Below are 18,065 nucleotides of genomic sequence, written 5' to 3'. Positions count from 1 at the left end.
TGTAAACAGAGGTTGTAGTGGAAATAGTATCCACTGATGACACGGACCTACAAGTACTCTTCGGTACAACCTGGTGATGATGGTATTTATTTGGATTTTGTGATTGTTGGTTTTGTTTTGTGATGCTGCGAGCTCATGAGTGACACGTGAAATCAACTTCAATCCGACATTACACTCAATGCAAACAAAACCAACTTTGCAGAAACCCATGTGTTCCTAATTTCTCCTACTTTCTACGTTTTCAACCAAATCCTCACTTTATCTTAATCGAATAATAATCACCAATACATTCACTTATTCATTTTAAGGTTTGGAAGTTTTGGAAATACCTTTTTGGATTGTTAAATAAACTTAGTTTGGATAGGAACTTGGTCCTGAAGAGCTTCTAGCTTCTATTTTTGTGTGTGTATGAGTTGTAAGTTGTAACATCCTTAAATACTCCTTTTTGTTTAATCAATTCTTTGAGAATAAAAATTAACTTACTTATTGATCTTTTGCATTCATAAGCCTGCAGCTGGCTTCCCACTTGTTTTTCCACCAAAAAATATATTCATGTCCCACTTTCATGAACATGTCAGTATCATGCAGAACTCAACATGTTCAGTGTCATACCAACAGTTAATCTGCATGAACATAAGGATAAACCTCAATCGCAATAGAGTGAGACAGCACAAGATCAACGTATCGAGTCTGTATCAAATGTTCCCACTATATGTTTTGGCTGACAAGAAAGGAAACTATGGTGCACTATAACAAGAAATTATGATGCACCAATTTACTTCTATAGACTCTTTAGACAACCACTTTGCTGCATAATTCTAATTCTGCAGCAACCATGAATTCTGCAGCTGGTGCAGAATTAACTCTGCAGCTATAGCAAGATAAAGAAGGTCCTGAAATGCAGAATTGTCACGGTCTTCAAATGAGGCACTCTCAAGCTACGATCTGCTTCAAATCATGTTTAAGTTTGTTTTGATTCTGTTGTTTTAAGTAACATGTTTTGAATTATGTATAAGGACTGAGAAACCCTAAAATATCTCCTTTAATTAATTTATCAATTTTTTAATAAAAAAAATATACACCGTGTTGTTTTATTAAATTTTCAATCAAAATTTATCTTTATCTCATAATATCGCTATCAACTTCAGTTATTGAGACGAACCGTAAAGCAAACCTTATAAGGCTATAACTAATTAAGTTTGGATCTATTAATTCTACTGATTTTTCGAGAAAATGCTTCACCACCTTTGAGTTGCAGGAATTATTGGATAAGAATTTGAGTATTATACAGCAATGCATTTGAGTAGTAATTGCACATGTCTATATTGTGATTATTTAAATGTTTGATGAAGAGGAAAAGCATGACAAAACAAGCTAAGCTGTCATGTAAGTTTTGAATATGAACATGGATTTTGAGAGGTCATGCTCAACGTGGTTGGTTGCCACGATGGTTCTTTTGGAAAGACATTCATATTAATTGCTTCAGAGGAGAACAAAAAGGGATAAGATCAAAGTATAACAAATGTGGTAATTAAAGCTATTTCTTGCTTGTCAATTTCTCAACCTACATATCACTACTTCAATGTTTGCTACTACAAAATAAGTGTCTCAATACTGCAAGCTTCCCCATGTGATCCTGCCTAAAACAACCTACTGATATGAACGATCGTGTGTAGAAGCGTCTAGGTCCTCTCGTAAGAAATTTCGAAGAACGATTAGGTTTTGGACAAAGGGAATCTTTAGGTGGCTTTCGATTATACCAAGAACAAGAACAATGATAGAGAATTGAGAAAAGGAAACAAACTACATATATTATTCATATCTTAAATAATAGTTCAATACTTTATTTATAGAGTACTAAATATCATAAAATCTCAATAAAATCCTAACTAATTAAATAAATGAACTAATTAAATAAATGATAAAATCCTAACTAATTAAATCTTAACAACCCAATAATAATATTAATCAAATCCCAAAACTTTAGAATATAACACCTACACTACCACAAATTTTGTAACCAGATATCAAATGCATACCATATTTTATTGTTCTAACTCCTTCTTGTTTCTTTTTATCACTTTTGTGATCTCTCCTCTCCCTCTGTTTTCCTCAATGCCAAATATCAATGATAATGTTACGATCACACACCACTTTACAGGACAAATTCTAACTGCCTTTAAATTTTGCTGGTTCAAAAATTAAAACCAGTACCAGAATATACCAAGTTAAAATATACTCCAACTGCATTAGTTATTTGTTCACAGTATCACACAGAGATAGAAGAAATAATATTAGTGTGAGATTTTAAGGAATGTGGTAGTTCATTCAATATTTCCCTATTATATATGGGAAAAAGTTATCTTTTTTTTCTTGCTCTAATGGGAAACCAGTTTAGTGGATGTACCTTCCTTGCAGAGACTTCATGTTCTGTGAATGAGATTAATTGGAGAAAAATGGGAAATATTGAAAGCTCATAAATTTTAACCAAAATATGTGGTAAGCAGAGTAATTCAGCATAAGGGATATTCTTTTAAGTTGATAGGGACTTCACCTTTCATTTGGCACATGAAAGCCATGTTACTCTTGCCCCTAAAATTCTCTTGTCAAACACAACATAGTGAGGTAAATTACAGGGTCTCGTGGTATGATTACAATCCTTTTAATAACTTTACTATTCGTTTCTGCACCCCGAGTTTTTATATACAAATATGTCAATTTGTACAAAAAGTAAAAAAGTTAGAATTTTCAACTACTAAATTAAGAAGATTAAACCATTAAGATACTATTTCGAAAGACTATGATTATAAACTCGTAAATCATAAGTAAAATGCCAATTTCTCTTCTACAAAATCAATTATTTCTTACGGATTTTTCTGCAAGAAATAAGATGTGAATTTTTCTAAAAAAATAATCCGCGAGAATTTGCTATATATGGTAGCACAAAGAAACAAACACAAATAATTAGCATAGAATGGACACGAGAGAAGAACAATATTTAGATCAAAATACTTCATCTTCAATCTTTGCTCTTCCAATTATGTATACACAGAGACAATGATACATGATATGTTCATCTTCAGATTTAAATTTTAATTCTTTGATATTCTTCGTGCTTTGTCTTACATTTCTCACGACTTTTTTTTATATATAGAATTTGTGTCTTTCTTTTAGTTAAATTCGTGTTTATCTCCATTTTCATAAAAGGAATGGAGTTTTGATCTTCATTTTCTTATGTTATATTTTCTCTTTCTCCCTTTTCATGTGTTTCTTATATTTTGTTATAAAATTCAGTAGACATCTCAACCAGTTGAACCTCTATGGATGAAGATTATTTAATGTCATTTCTACAAAAATAAAGATTAACAAAAATAACTCAGAATTTCTAGAAAGATAAAACGTTTTAAAGATATTTAAGGACACACTAAGAATGTTAAAAATAAAAAAGTAAAGAAAAAAATTAAGATATTGACAAAATTTATCAGACAAAACAAAAACACAAAAAAGACTCCAGAAGGTAAAACTAATCTATTCCGCCAAGATTTAAAAAAATTAAGAATTTGTGCTCTAAATTCTATTGGAAAAAATATTTTTAAAAACTTTTTTTTTTTTTTAAATCACTCTGTTTAATTTACTTTTCTTTCACAAACTTGGTTATTTTATGCCATTTTCCATTTTCCATTTTCCATTTCCCATTTGGTCTACTTGATGCTTATTTATCATTTGTACTTTTTTTTAAAGTTCATTCTTATACTTAATGTAAGAATTCACAACACTTGAATATAATATTAGTAAATTTAAAATCAATCCCAATAACAGCATGTTAGTAAATTTCAAATCAATCTCAATAACAATCAAACTTTAGAAAGCTTCATAAACTTCTCTAATGAGAGAAAAGTTAATATCTTTCTACATTGTTCAAACACTAAAAAAAGAAAAATAATAAATAAAGATAATGACTCAAAAAGAAATATGCACTCAAACTAGATCAAGAAAATCCAAAATAGCCACAGGAACATGTATTGATCAATGAACTACCATATAAAACTAGATCATACACATATTAGGAAAACATTACAAAGATTTAACGACGAATTTAACTATATATTTCGTTCTAGTAAAGAAGGAGATTAAAGAAACAATATAGATATATTTATTTATTTATCAATAATAAAAAATAAATAAAAAGTATTTAAAGATACTCCAATTCTTATAGAAATATTACCTATCCTTTAAAAAAACATGTTCCAAAACAGATCCACATGAATAAATATCCAAAAAAAACAACTGACACTACCTTAAAAACCGTGCAAAAACCAACCATAAAATCAGCAAAAACTGTAAAAGAAAACACAACATATATTACATCCCATAAAATTGGGTTTGAAAGACCAAAAAAAAAACATTTGAAAATAACATTTACTTGAAATAACGGAGCTCCTACGAGAAGTTAAAGTCAAAGCAATAATATTATTTAACAAAATTTCCCCTTCGACTTATTAGTTTGTTATAAAAGAAATTATTGTTATTATTATCTTTTACATTCTTTTATTTTTCTTTTGTTATTTGTAATTGAGTTACATGCTTTTACTATCCATACTTATTGGTTAGTATATTATATATATATATATATATATATATATATATATATATATATATATGTTAGACTTAAATGTACTTTTAATCTGTAAGATTTGAGATAATTATATTTGGTACTTGTTAAAATACTATTATTTTTTAATTTCTTAATACATTTGGTACAGATTGGATTGAAGAAGAGAGTAAGAGAGTTTGGATAAAAGAAAGATATGTTCTAAGTAGGTTGTGTGATCGAGAATATGAATTATTTTATAAAGTACAAATTGATATGGTAGAACAACATAGGTACCACATAAACCAACATCCATGGGGAACCATCAGATAAAAACAGTACTGCCTTCAGAAAATGGAAATTCAGATTAATATATATATATATATATTCTTCTCACCACAAAAATAATACATCTCAAACATACTTACATATGGGGGGACAACCACCATTGGAGGAGGAAAATAAATTAGATTACAGTACGTGAATTAATTGTAATTTGATATTATTATCTTTTATGACAAATTTTAAGAATTTAATAATATTATTTAAATATTGATCACTTTTTAATTAGTCATTTTTGTGATACTTTTTTTTTCTGATAAATTATTCTGGTTTTTTATGATTTTTATATTTCTATTTATTATTGTACAACATATAAGTTGAAAAATTTATCCTGAAATGTTTTATGAAAGTTTTGCAATAATCATGATGAGTTTTATATAAAGCAAAAGTGAGAATATATAAAAACTAAATTGTTCTTTGATTTTTTTAACAAATTTAACTAAATCCTCAGAACATTGTTCAAATCACATACATTTTATTTAAACATATTTTTTTATCATGCTAAAATATTTATGAAGTTATGAATTATTTTTTTTAAGATAATTTATCAAATGGTGATGGCGTATATATAACTTTTGAACTCTTGATTCATAGGATGAAATGGTGAAACCTTTCAGCTCCAGGCCCAATCCTTTTTTTCCTTCTCTTTTTTTTTTTTATTCTTTTCGTGTTTTGTTTTTGCTTTTCAAAAATAAAAACAAACTTGTATTTTTTTTTCTCTTTTTAGTTCTCACTTCGTTTATCTCTTTATTCTAACTCCAATTCTTATATGCTTTATGCCTAGATCTCACTATATTAGAGATAATATAGGACAGCTATTCATTTAGAATTTAAATAAGAGTGGATTCATTTTTATTTTGTAATTTCTTTTGTTTTTTCAATTTACTTGATATATGATTATTTCTTAATCTTCTTTAATTTTAGTAGATGAGAACTTTGATTCTCTAAGCTAGTTTATAAAATTCCTTTTAAATTGGATTTTGATTTTTATTGGTGTTATAGACTTAAAGGTGACTAGACTGTGAGATTGAATTTGAACTATTAAGTGTTACACCAAAATTGTGCTTGACATGCACAAACCTAGAAATATTAATTATCATATGAAATTTTTGTTTTTATACAAGTTTACCTTTTAGACATTAGAATACATAAACCCAATTACTTCATCCACATTTACATATGCATATTAATAATTATACATCTAAGAGTATTTTTTTTAAATCAATATTATCCAAACAAAATTTATAATTAAAAACACTTCTTTCCCAAATATTGTAAAAAATAAATTAATTTATTTATATACACTTGAACTAAAATCCATTATGTTAGATCAAGTTCATGTAAAATCAATTTTACACAGTCTCTTATTCTTTCTAAACTTCCCTGCTGGGACAATACTTTCATGTTGTGACTTGTTATGATGAGCATCTTCAGAATTTGCAGTAGGAGGAACTCGTCATCAAAATAGATAATTTTTTCCCACTAATTTGGTGTAATAGAACTTCACCAATGCAGTCCAGATCCAACCAAATCACAACCATTGATTGTTTATTGCACAGTACTTAAGCGAAAGAGAATATCATCAATGATCTATATCTGAATCCTGTGATTTCCTTCTGGTTGTTAACTAGAGAGGATTCATTCAACTAGTCAGTCACCTGAACCCAACTGCATCCAACATCTTTTCTTAGCCCTCTTGTTTTGATCAATGCTCTCAAGTCTCCAATTTCCTCCCACATGCCAAACCGAGCATACAGATTTGACAGCATAATGCATATCCCAACATTTTGAGGATTCAACTCGAGAGCCCTCTGAGCTGCTAATTTTCCAATGTCTAAATCCCCTCGATGCACACAAGCACTGAGTAGAGAGCTCCCCACATTGAAATAGTACAGCTTCCCATTCCCTTATAGAGTGCCTCATTCAGAAATTCCCACGCCCGCTGCGATTCACCAGCTCTACAAAGTAAATCAACCAGGCAGATGTAATGTTCTGGACCATGATCTATCTTGAACTCATTAGCCATTGATTCAAAATACTTGACACCAGCACGAACTTGGCCAGTGCGACCACAAGCAGATATCACTGTCAAGAATGTTATTCCATCCGGCCGGATTCCTTCCATCCACATCTCATCATACGAATCAACCGCTTCCTTGTAATGGTCGTTCCTACCGTACACACCAAGCATTGAAGTCCATAACACAATGTCCCTGTTTCTTCCTTCTTTCCTAATCTCCATCCCGACCAACTCGAACCCGTGCCAAGTCTTCTTCGCTAATCCACACTTACCATACATCTCAATCAACGCGCTCTGAAGAAACACATCACTCTCTAAATCAGGTATCGGACGGAGCAAGTAACCATGCACTTGCCTACCCATTTCAACAGCAGACAATCCAGTGCATGCACGCAAAGCTGCTGATAGAGTAAAATGATCATTCTTCAATTTCAACACATTCATCTTCCTAACAAGTTCAAGTTCTCGAGCCCAAAGCCCAGCTTCGGCATAACCTGACAAAAGTGCATACGCACACACAGTGTTCTTGTCAGGAATTTCATCGAACATAAGGGCTGCATCTTGTACATTCGACAATTTGGAGTAGAAATCGATGAGAGCACTACCCACAAACACACTATAGAAGACCAACCTGATTTTACCCCCTGGGAGTGTATCTGCTTTCCAAAATTAAGTTCTTTGGCTTTGGACGAGGCGGTCAACGTGCTACACAAAGCGTAGGTATCTTAGGGGACACCGTTGGTGTGCATGAAGGAGAAGGAGGCGAGAGCGAGAAAGGGGAAACCTTTGCGACAGAAATCAGATATTATGGCGTTGAAGTGTAATGGGTAGGTGGAGTTCATTCATTTGAACAAGTTTTCGAGTATGCTAAGGTTGGTGTTAGGGAGGCATGCTGCGTATGTGGCAATGAGTTGGGTGTGGAGATGATGGAAGAGAAGATCATGCCTGTTCTGTGTAGCTGAGCGTGGAGTTTCTTAATGGCTGAATCATCGACACTTACACGAGATTGGTGCAAGAGCTCAAATATGTTGGACTTAGACATGTAATAAGAAAATGAAAATGGAATCAAACAGAGTCGTTCTTGATAATGTTGATGCTAGCCACATACACAAGACTCAGGGTGCATAAATGCCATTGCTCAATCATCCTTTCCCTGAAATTGAAAATCATTGTGCATTATTCCTTTGAGAGCAAGAGAGAATCCGTGAAAAGGAAATCAAGAGAGAAAATAGGACAAAAAAAACTAAAAAAGATGGAGAAACTAGATATCATGCACAAATTATTACAAAATTCAGGACTAACTAGTTAAATGTTGAATTATAGAACACATACATAATAAAAATCTATAAATTCTAAAGTGGGATTCCAGATATTTTTAACACGTTAGTAGGGTGCAACAAGCATCACTCCTCCTTCGTCCCGAGAGACCTCATCCTTTAAAAAAGGTAAAAATAATTACAAAATCATTATATGATACACATGTAAATAGACATGATATTTTCATTATAAGTAACCCATAATTTAATTTACTAAAACCTTTTTATGGCATGAAGCAAGAATTCAACAAAAACATCTTTACATAATAAATTTGGAAAATATCCTAAATTTACTAACCGGAGAAAAAAGTCATCTTAATCTTTCAAACAAAGAAATTTGATTAAAATTATGTAACGTATCTTAAAAATCTCACCCAGTGATATTATGAAATTGAATTTAAGCTTAATGTACATTTTATAAGACTATATCAAATCAACTTTTTTTTTAATGATCAGTGATATTTGGCTTCCGTAATAATAATTATTACTTAGTACATGAAGAATGGAATGAATGTTATTCAAGATATTAAATTACACACACACATATATATATATATATATATATATATTATTTAATATTTTACTTTGTAGAACATTAAATTAATAAGAAGACTTTGCAAGAAGAAGTGTAATTCTCTATGTATTTCTGAGTACAACAACAACCCTTTTGATTTGTGTTCTTGGGGCTAACACAGGAAATTAAAATATTAAACAGGTAATTTGATTCGAAGAAATTTAAATCCGAGTTGTTATTATTTAATATATATTAGCTTTCTTAATCACTTTATTCAACCCCTAGTACTATACTTCAGTAGTGTTTTGGTTGAATGATTCAAGTAAAACGATTTATTAGATGTGAGTGTCTGATATGTATTCTGCTGGCTGTCTAGAACCAGAATATCATCCATCACACTTTTTTTGGGTACGTATTATTTTTGGTCATTATATAGGTTATCTAGATGGCAGAATTTTGTAATATTAATAAACTGTATACTGCTGGATGATACTTTATGTAGGATAGTAGAGGGGAGTCCATTTAGAAGCTTTATCTGTTATCTTTTCTCTTTAATCATGTATTTTTTGTTCTTTTTTATATGGAATGGGGTAACCCTTTTATCCTTTTTTCAATTTATTCTTTATTGTGCTGATGAAAAATATATATATTTGTGTTCATTAGCTACATCCTCTTTTGATATATTTATAATAATTTGCAGGTGGTGATGTTATGATTGACACTAAACTGTACTATGCAAATTTAAGAAAATGAAAAGGATTGTAAATGGGAACAAAGTGGAGATGATTTTGTATCTGTGCAGGCAGGATTTATAAACTTGTAGTTCTTATTTAAAATAAAATTATATTTTTCACTCCACATCTCCTATAACTCAGCAAATAGCTTCTTCAATATTTTGTGAAGTGATGGATTAAAATAATCTAAATAATCCTATAGCTTATTTAACGCAAGACAATTCTATAAGCTGTACTTAAACCTACTTTCAGTTCCAAATCTGACCTAGATAAATTATGAGTAGTGAACTTCAAATTCACAGAAAGAACGAAAAGAAAGAAGGAAAGCAAAATGGAATATAGTAATGTTTTTCATCAGTTTATAATGTTATTTGCCTATGATACATTTGAAAGGTAACCTGAAAATCCAATTACACAGTAAACCTTTCTGCATGGGTGAACTTTTCTTGACGCCACGTTGAAAGGAAAAGAACAATGCAACAAAAAGTATCTTCAGATTTAGTTTGGCTGCATCATGTCATAGCCTATGTAAGCCAGAGGTGATGTTAAAAAAAATGTCTTGTGTGCATGGAATAGTAAGGCCACCCATTGGATGAGTGAATCCAAATTCTTCCTCGGCTATACTTAACAGTTGCTGAAATGAGGGTTGATTCAACAACGACACTGGTATCACAAATCTCTTCTTTTCACCCTCTCCTACATACACAGCAAAGTAGCCCTTAGGCACATCTACTGATGTTGCAGCTGCCTGATTTGCAAACAGATTCGATCGGCGAAGAATGTGTTTGGCACTCAACGCAGTTGGAAAACGAATAGCCATCATAGTAGTATTGTTTAGAGCTTGAAAGAGTGTGGTTATCACTCAGAATTGAGTTGGTGGAAAATGCTTAGTACATGGTGTTTATTTATAGATGAAAGCATAAGGAGTAATCAGTGGAGAAAATTAGGCATGGTTTTTATTAGTGTGGGACATGCATTCAAAAGATCACGCGGCCTGTACTCAATATAATTGGCATGAAACGCGTTGATGACCCTCTCTTCTTATTTATTGCACAAACTGACCACTTCGCAGAAAGCACCTATACACTTGCCTCACCAAATTCATTTAACACACATACAATAGTTTATGGTTTTGAGAGGGACTAGAGAAAAAGATGATAGAATTCACTATTTAATTCTTTTATTTTGGTCGGAAAGTAATAACTCATGAATCTTCTGTTTTTTCATCTTAAAAGTTAAACTCATTGTTATAGTTATTTATTTTTCTCTCAAGTCTCTTTCTTTTTGTTTTACTAGGTATCAAGAAGACTTCAGTGTTCACAAATAATTGTTTAAACACGGGTGCGTCTACTGTTTGTTGACAAGATGATGTAAGTGCAATTCCCACCACTCTTCTGTACGTTTGAAATATAACTGGCTAGATTGGATCCACACACATTTCACCTCATATAGACAAAATATCATCTGATTATTAGCTGTGCAATAGCATATACTGATTTGTACCAAGTCATAAACTCATAATGCAAGTTCACAGATTAGAGGGTAAACACCATTGATCTAATAATAATTAATGCGACTCTACTATTCTTGACTAAAGATAATTTGGTATAGTATCAACTTACCACTTTGTACGATGGAAATTTAATTGGCTAGATCCACGTTTCTGCCATATCTGAATATTCCACTGAACTGTTCCAATTAGAATGCAGTCCACGGATTGGAATTCCATGACCAATTATTTCCAAGTCAACTTTCGAAGGCTAACTAAATTCATATTAAATTCCAACTGCTTTTAGACTTTGATTTATTGGAGGCAATTGACTGCTGTATATGGCTTCAGAAAGACAATCCTTTGCTTCCTATATAACTCATGTCACTTTTATTCTTCCTTCTGCGAAACCCTAAGATACTACTTGTTCTGGTCAGATCACAGATGTCGATTAAAAGTATTCTAAACCACATGCAGAGAAACTTGGCATTATTACCGCAAATCCATTGATGTTTTGTCTATTTGGGCCAAATATAGTTACAACTTACAATATGCTCTTAATGGAATTTGGATAAAAGGATTATTAGAAGGCCACTAACATTAAGAATTCCGAGTATTCATTAATTGGTGTTACAGAAAATGTTACATGATATTAATTCGTTGAAATTGCTTAGTTAGGTTGTTAGAGATGGTTGTTAATTACCCCTCTAACAAGTACTGTGAACACATACAGCTCAATTTCCCTCTCATATCTTTTATAATATATCAATATAATGCGAATCTTTTATTCTCTGAACTCCAAGACGTGTTGCTTATCAACTTCTGCGATTCGTATCTCTTTTGGAAGTTATATGATAGAAAATATTTTGATCTTCCAACATTAATTTTTGTGCTGTCTGTGAGGAGAGGAAGCTTACTTCTTCGTTGATTTGTGTGGTGTGGATATCAGCTGTATTGTGATAGCTTAGTCAAGGTAGGTTCTTGCCTGTATTATTATTATTCTTATTATTATTGCACTAATAATTAAATTAAAAGCTATTTTTCTCATTTTAATTCATCAATTGACTAGTTTTAGTTGTCCACTCAATTATTGAGTGATTCCTGTACGATTCCTAAACTTCAAAACCATGTGCCTCAGTGCTTTTGTAGGATATTTTATAAGCTACACTTTAGCATCCTTAAGGATATCAAAGTTACTTAGATTAGTACCTAGATAATTATCTGAGCAGTGAAACACGCTTAGAGAACCAAAACAAAAGGGGGTAAAAAAAACTGTAAACAACATGGAATATAGTCAAGTTTGTAATCCATAAATTTTGTACTATGTTCTTTGCCTGTGATACAATTAATTGCATATTTGAAACCTTTCAGCACGGGTAAACTTCTCTGACACCACATGTTGGAAGGCAAAAAAGGCAAAAAAAACATGAAGCAAAAACTGTCTTAAAAAATTTAGTTGGCCTTCAAGTCAATGTAAGCCAGAGGTGATGTTAAGGAAAAATTCTTGTGAGCAGGGAATAATGAGGCCACCCATTGGATGACTGAAGCCAAATTCTTCCTCTGCTATACTTAGAAGTTCTTGAAAAGAAGGCTGGTTCAAATATGAAACTGGTATCACGAATCTCTTCTTTTCACCTTCTCCGACGTACACAGCAAAGTGGCCTTTAGGCACATCCAGTGATGTTGCAGCTGCATGATTTGGAAACAGACTAGATCTGCGAAGAATGTGTTTAGCACTCAAAACACTAGGCAAACGAATAGCCATGCGTAGTACTGGTTAGAAGTTGGAAGAGGTTAATATTGTGTTTGAGAATTGAGTTGTGTGGAGAAAGTGGGGGATATGGTGTGTATTTATAGATGAAAGCGATGAGTGGTTATGGTATTTTAATTAGTGCGGGACATGAGCATTGAAAAGAACGCGCAGTGTGTACTGAAACTTATTGGCCAAAACGTGTTAATGAACTTCATTGCTTATCTGACCAACTAATTAATTATTTCAACAAACATCATATAAATGCAAGTTTCTACCTCTTTGTACGGTGGAGACCCAATTGGTTACATTAGATCCACATTTCTCTTCAAATATCATCATCTTTTATAATTTTTTATTCATCTAATCTTAATGCAAGTCCCCTGGTTGAAATTCGTAAAAAGATAATGTGATACACTTTTTCTTGACGATGGTACGGTGAATTCTAATTGGTTAGATTTACATTATTTGGCCTCAGAAACCATCTGGGAGTATTTGCCGTGCAAAACATGTACTCACTCTATACTCATCTAATCTGAATGCAAGTCTCCACTCATTGGAATTCCCTCATCATTTAATTCCTAGTCTACGTCAAAACTCAACTACATTCAACCTAGCACAAACACTGACACTGACACGGACACTGATACGACACGGATACAGATACGAAAATACTTAAAATTTCTAAAATGTAGGACACGGGGACACAAATCTATATATTATATAATTATGAATTATATAAATTGACAATAAAGATTTATGTACACAAGTATGTTTTAGATTATTTTTTGGAGCATAAAGATAGAAAGATGTTTTTAATTAGTGGTTCACAATGATTTGTTTCTTATTTTTATAATCATAATAATAATTTATATAATAAAATTTGAATTTTTAAAAAATTATGTATTTTTTTTTAGATTGTATTAGAACTTTATTAGAATTGTTAGAAATCTAACAAATACTTTTTGAATTGGACACTTCACAAATACCTGTCCAACAGGTGTACGAGTGTCGGTATTCGATACGAGTGTCAAAGTCCGATACGAGTATCGAACACCGACAAGCCGTTTAAGAGGAGTATCTGAGTTTCATAGCATTCAACACAATTCACTGATTTATAGGGATTCATCATCAAACTCAATCCTTTTCTCCCTCTAATTCTTCCCCTTCTATCATTTTTCAAAAGATGCTATTAGATAATAATTAAAACTTCATTAACCTTTTGTAAACAACATATTCTTTTAAAAATATTATTTAATGCATTCCAAGAGTATTCTATTATAGTCATTACAAGAATGCCAGATCAAGAGTCGGTTAAAGGCATGCCAACGCTACAAAGTGATGTAAATAAAAAATAATAAAAATTTATATGCGAATGCTCTTTGGGGGAATAAAACAGATGTTAGTACTAAATTTGCTTTAAATAATTATATGTTAATATCTACACCAACACATAAGAGAAAAATAAAAATAAAAATAATTAAAATGTTTGAGTGAACTAAATTAAGTACAAAGAAAATAATATTTTACTTAGTTAACGATGACTTAACCTATGTTTTATGAATTAGATTTTTTCCTGGATTTGGCACGCTTAACAAGGTAATGTAAGAAATAAACAAAAATAATTGCTAAAAGCTTTCGAGGAAAAATTTAAGTTTATCCCATTTTTTTTGGGAGACCTTAGCCTCTTAATTCAAACTCCATTTCTTTCAATCGAAGTTTCATTATAAGGCAAAAAAAAAAAAATCAATATTATTTATAGATTTTTAACCACGATTCTGAATCCGTAGATAAATTCAGTATTATCTACAAATATTATCTACGGACAACATTACCTACGGATATTACTTACAAATATGAATTCGTAGATAAATTCGGCATTACCTACCAACTATTATCTATGTATCTTATTACTTACCAATTTTGACCCACAAATCTCTCTTACCTACCAACTATTATCCACAAATCTCTATTACATACGAATTATTGTCCACGAACATCTATTACCTACAAATCTCTATTACTTACGAACTTTTACTCACGGGTATCTATTACCAATCAACTATTATCATAATAATTATATACGTAATATTAAAAATATTATTATAATATGAATAATTATAAAAAGTAACTAATATTCATAAATAATAATAATAATAACTAATAAGTATACATATTATTAATATTATAAAATTAATAATATTAATATAATAATAATATTATTAGTATTATATTAATAATAATAATATTAATAACATTATTATAATAATTAATAATGTTATTAATTTGAATAGTAATAATATTAATGATATTAAATATATGAATAATATTAATAATATTAATAATTATTATATTATTAATTATATTAATATTGATAATCATACTAATAAGTATAATAATAATCATAACATGACATGATAACAAAATTTGATTGGTGTAATAGTTAAGACTTCTTTGGTCATTCTTTAAGGGACTTGGCTTCGAATTCCACTTGTTGTAGTTTAGTTCTAACATTAATGATAATCATCATAGCATATATAATAATTGTCAATAATAATCATAAAAATGGACATAAAATAATATTTGTAAATAATAATTGAAAAAAAATTCAAATAATAATTGAAAATTTAAAAATAAAGTATGTTGAATTACTTATAAATTTACCCACAGACACATTACCTACGAACTGAAGTTGGTGGGTATACTGGGTCGGTTCTTTTTATGTCTCTTTTCATAGGATTATGTAATTCAACATATTGATGATTTACCTTTTTTTTTATGTGTGTATCTATATCCTACAGGGTTGACTCAATATTTTTTTTTACTTCTTTTTAAAATTTCTATCATTTCGTAAAACAAAATTTTTACAAATAAAAGACATAAGAGGTTGAATGTTATAAAAATAGAATTAATATAATATTGATCAAATTTGAAATAAAATAATATTAATAGGTCAGGATGGCCGAGTAGTCTAAGGCGTCAGACTCAAGTTCTGATCCTCTAACGAGGGCGTGGGTTCAAATCCCACTTCTGACAAAATATTAATTTTTAATTTGTATAAATATTATTTTCATAAGTTGTGGTTATGTTTAAAAGGTTAGGATACAAATAAATCTCTCTTTGAATTTTATAAATATTTAGAAGACAATATGGATATGAGTATAGTGAGTTATTATTAAGGTTGAATTTATTATACATCTCTTATGTATATAATCACTCAAATAATTTTCATAATTAATGCGAAAGTCAACCCACTAGTCTACTCCAATCCTAATCACTTGAATGAACTTAAGTGTTTTTTTTATTAAGAATTACTTCCTTTAAGGGCTTAATAAGTAAACTTGCATTCATAATAGTAGTTTAGGAAAACTATAATGAGCCAAGTTTTATTTTTAGATACAATTTTCTTTAGGTGTTTTGATTTGGTTATAAATTCCAAAAGATATTTTTCAATATTCAATAAATCAAATATCAATTATGGTTGATCAATCAACAACAAACATTAAAATCGCCGGTATAGGTGCACAACATACTGAAATTCTAATGCGAAAGTCAACCCACTAGTCTACTCCAATCCTAATCCCTTAAATGAACTTAAGTGTTTTTTTTTTATTAAGAATCACTTCCTTTAAGGGCTTAATAAGTAAACTTGCATTCATAATAGTAGTTTAGGAAAACTATAATGAGCCAAGTTTTAGTTTTAGATACAATTTTCTTTAGGTGTTTTGATTTGGTTATAAATTCCAAAAGATATTTTTCAATATTCAATAAATCAAATATCAATTATGGTTGATCAATCAACAACAAACATTAAAATCGCAGGTATAGGTGCACAACATACTGAAATTCTAAGATACTCTGCGATTTTAAATTGTAATCAAATGGAAGTTCCTTTTAAATATTTAGGGGTTCCTGAGGGAGATAATCATAGGAAAAAAGTGTTTTGGAATGATATGATAGCAAAAATTAAAAGCAAGCTTTCTAGTTGGAAAGGAAATTTTTTATCTTTTGCCGGAAGAGTTACTTTGATAAATGTTGGAGATCCCACATCGACTAGAGATTAGAGCCTTTCATTTTATATAAGTGGGTGCAAACCTCAACCCTATGAGCCGATTTTATGGGGTTGAGTTAGGCTTAAAGTCCACTCTTTCGTAATATGGTATCAGAGCCATTTCGAGCCTATCCTAGCGAGTGTTTGTGTTGGGCCTATCGTGCCACCCGCTATCGGGCTGTTATCAGACCACCCATAATATATAGTACCACGCACGAGTTGGTAGTTTCAGCGTGAGGGGGGTGTGTTGGAGATCCCACATCGACTAGAGATTAGAGCCTAAAGAGTGGACTTTAAGCCTAACTCAACCCCATAAAACCGGCTCATAGGGTTGAGGTTTGCACCCACTTATATACAATGAAAGGCTCTAATCTCTAGTCGATGTGGGATCTCCAACACACCCCTCACGCCGAGACTACAAACTCGTGCGTGGGACTATATATTATGGGTGGTCCGATAGCGGCCCGATAGCGGGTGGCCTGATAAGCCCAACAAATACTCGCTAGGATAGGCTCGAAATGGCTCTGATACCATATTACGAAGTGGACTTTAAGCCTAACTCAACCCCATAAAACCGGCTCAATGAGATGAGGTTTGCACCCACTTATATACTATGAAAGGCTCTCATCTCTAGTCGATGTGGGATCTCCAACACACCCCCCTCACGCCGAGAGTGATAGATAGAAGCTCGTGCGTGTGACTATATATTATGGGTGGTCCGATAGCGGGTGGCACGATAGGCCCAACACAAACACTCGCTAGGATAGGCTCGAAATGGCTCTGATACCATATTACGAAGTGGACTTTAAGCCTAACTCAACCCCATAAAACCGGCTCAATGAGATGAGGTTTGCACCCACTTATATACTATGAAAGGCTCTCATCTCTAGTCGATGTGGGATCTCCAACAATAAAATCTGTCATTTCAGTTGTCCCTTTATATTACTTATCTTTGTTCAAAATGCCTACATCAGTTGGGAATTTAATCACAAGATTACAAAGAGATTTTCTATGGGGATGGGGAAGTGATAAAAGGAAGATAGCCTGGATTAAGTGGGACCTTCTATGTCAATCCAAATCGGAAGGAGGACTGGGAATTAAGGATGTAAAGTTGCTTAATATGGCTCTTCTTGGGAAATGGAAATGGAGACTTGGTTGTGAAAAATCAGGACTTTGGAAACAGGTATTGGAATCTAAATATGGGTCTTGGAGAGAGTTAGATGATAATGTTGTGTCAAATACTGAATCTTGGTGGTGG

General features: G+C 31.5%; 3 protein-coding genes and 1 non-coding gene across 4 annotated transcripts; 1 reads left to right on the top strand and 3 right to left on the bottom strand.

Moving 5' to 3' along the window:
- Nucleotides 1–6,767: 6,767 nt before the first annotated feature.
- LOC137820552 (putative pentatricopeptide repeat-containing protein At3g11460, mitochondrial) lies at nucleotides 6,768–7,502 on the bottom strand. The gene has a single exon (XM_068624694.1). It carries the CDS (start codon nucleotides 7,500–7,502, stop codon nucleotides 6,768–6,770), a length of 735 nt encoding a protein of 244 aa, XP_068480795.1.
- Nucleotides 7,503–9,849: 2,347 nt separating this feature from the next.
- LOC137820821 (auxin-responsive protein SAUR23-like) lies at nucleotides 9,850–10,410 on the bottom strand. Its single transcript, XM_068625085.1, has one exon. The coding sequence runs from the start codon at nucleotides 10,338–10,340 to the stop codon at nucleotides 10,035–10,037; it is 306 nt and encodes a 101-aa protein (XP_068481186.1). The 5' UTR covers nucleotides 10,341–10,410; the 3' UTR covers nucleotides 9,850–10,034.
- Nucleotides 10,411–12,297: 1,887 nt separating this feature from the next.
- Nucleotides 12,298–12,846, bottom strand: LOC137820824 (auxin-responsive protein SAUR23-like). Its single transcript, XM_068625088.1, has one exon. The coding sequence runs from the start codon at nucleotides 12,769–12,771 to the stop codon at nucleotides 12,475–12,477; it is 297 nt and encodes a 98-aa protein (XP_068481189.1). The 5' UTR covers nucleotides 12,772–12,846; the 3' UTR covers nucleotides 12,298–12,474.
- Nucleotides 12,847–15,708: 2,862 nt separating this feature from the next.
- TRNAL-CAA (transfer RNA leucine (anticodon CAA)) lies at nucleotides 15,709–15,792 on the top strand. The gene has a single exon. It is a non-coding gene; the product is annotated as a tRNA-Leu (tRNA).
- Nucleotides 15,793–18,065: the final 2,273 nt, after the last annotated feature.

The sequence above is a fragment of the Phaseolus vulgaris genome, chromosome 9 (genome assembly GCF_000499845.2).
Source record: "Phaseolus vulgaris cultivar G19833 chromosome 9, P. vulgaris v2.0, whole genome shotgun sequence".
Taxonomy (NCBI): Eukaryota; Viridiplantae; Streptophyta; class Magnoliopsida; order Fabales; family Fabaceae; genus Phaseolus; species Phaseolus vulgaris.
Note: the sequence above shows the minus strand (reverse complement) of the source record. Positions and strands in the feature narration are given on the sequence as shown.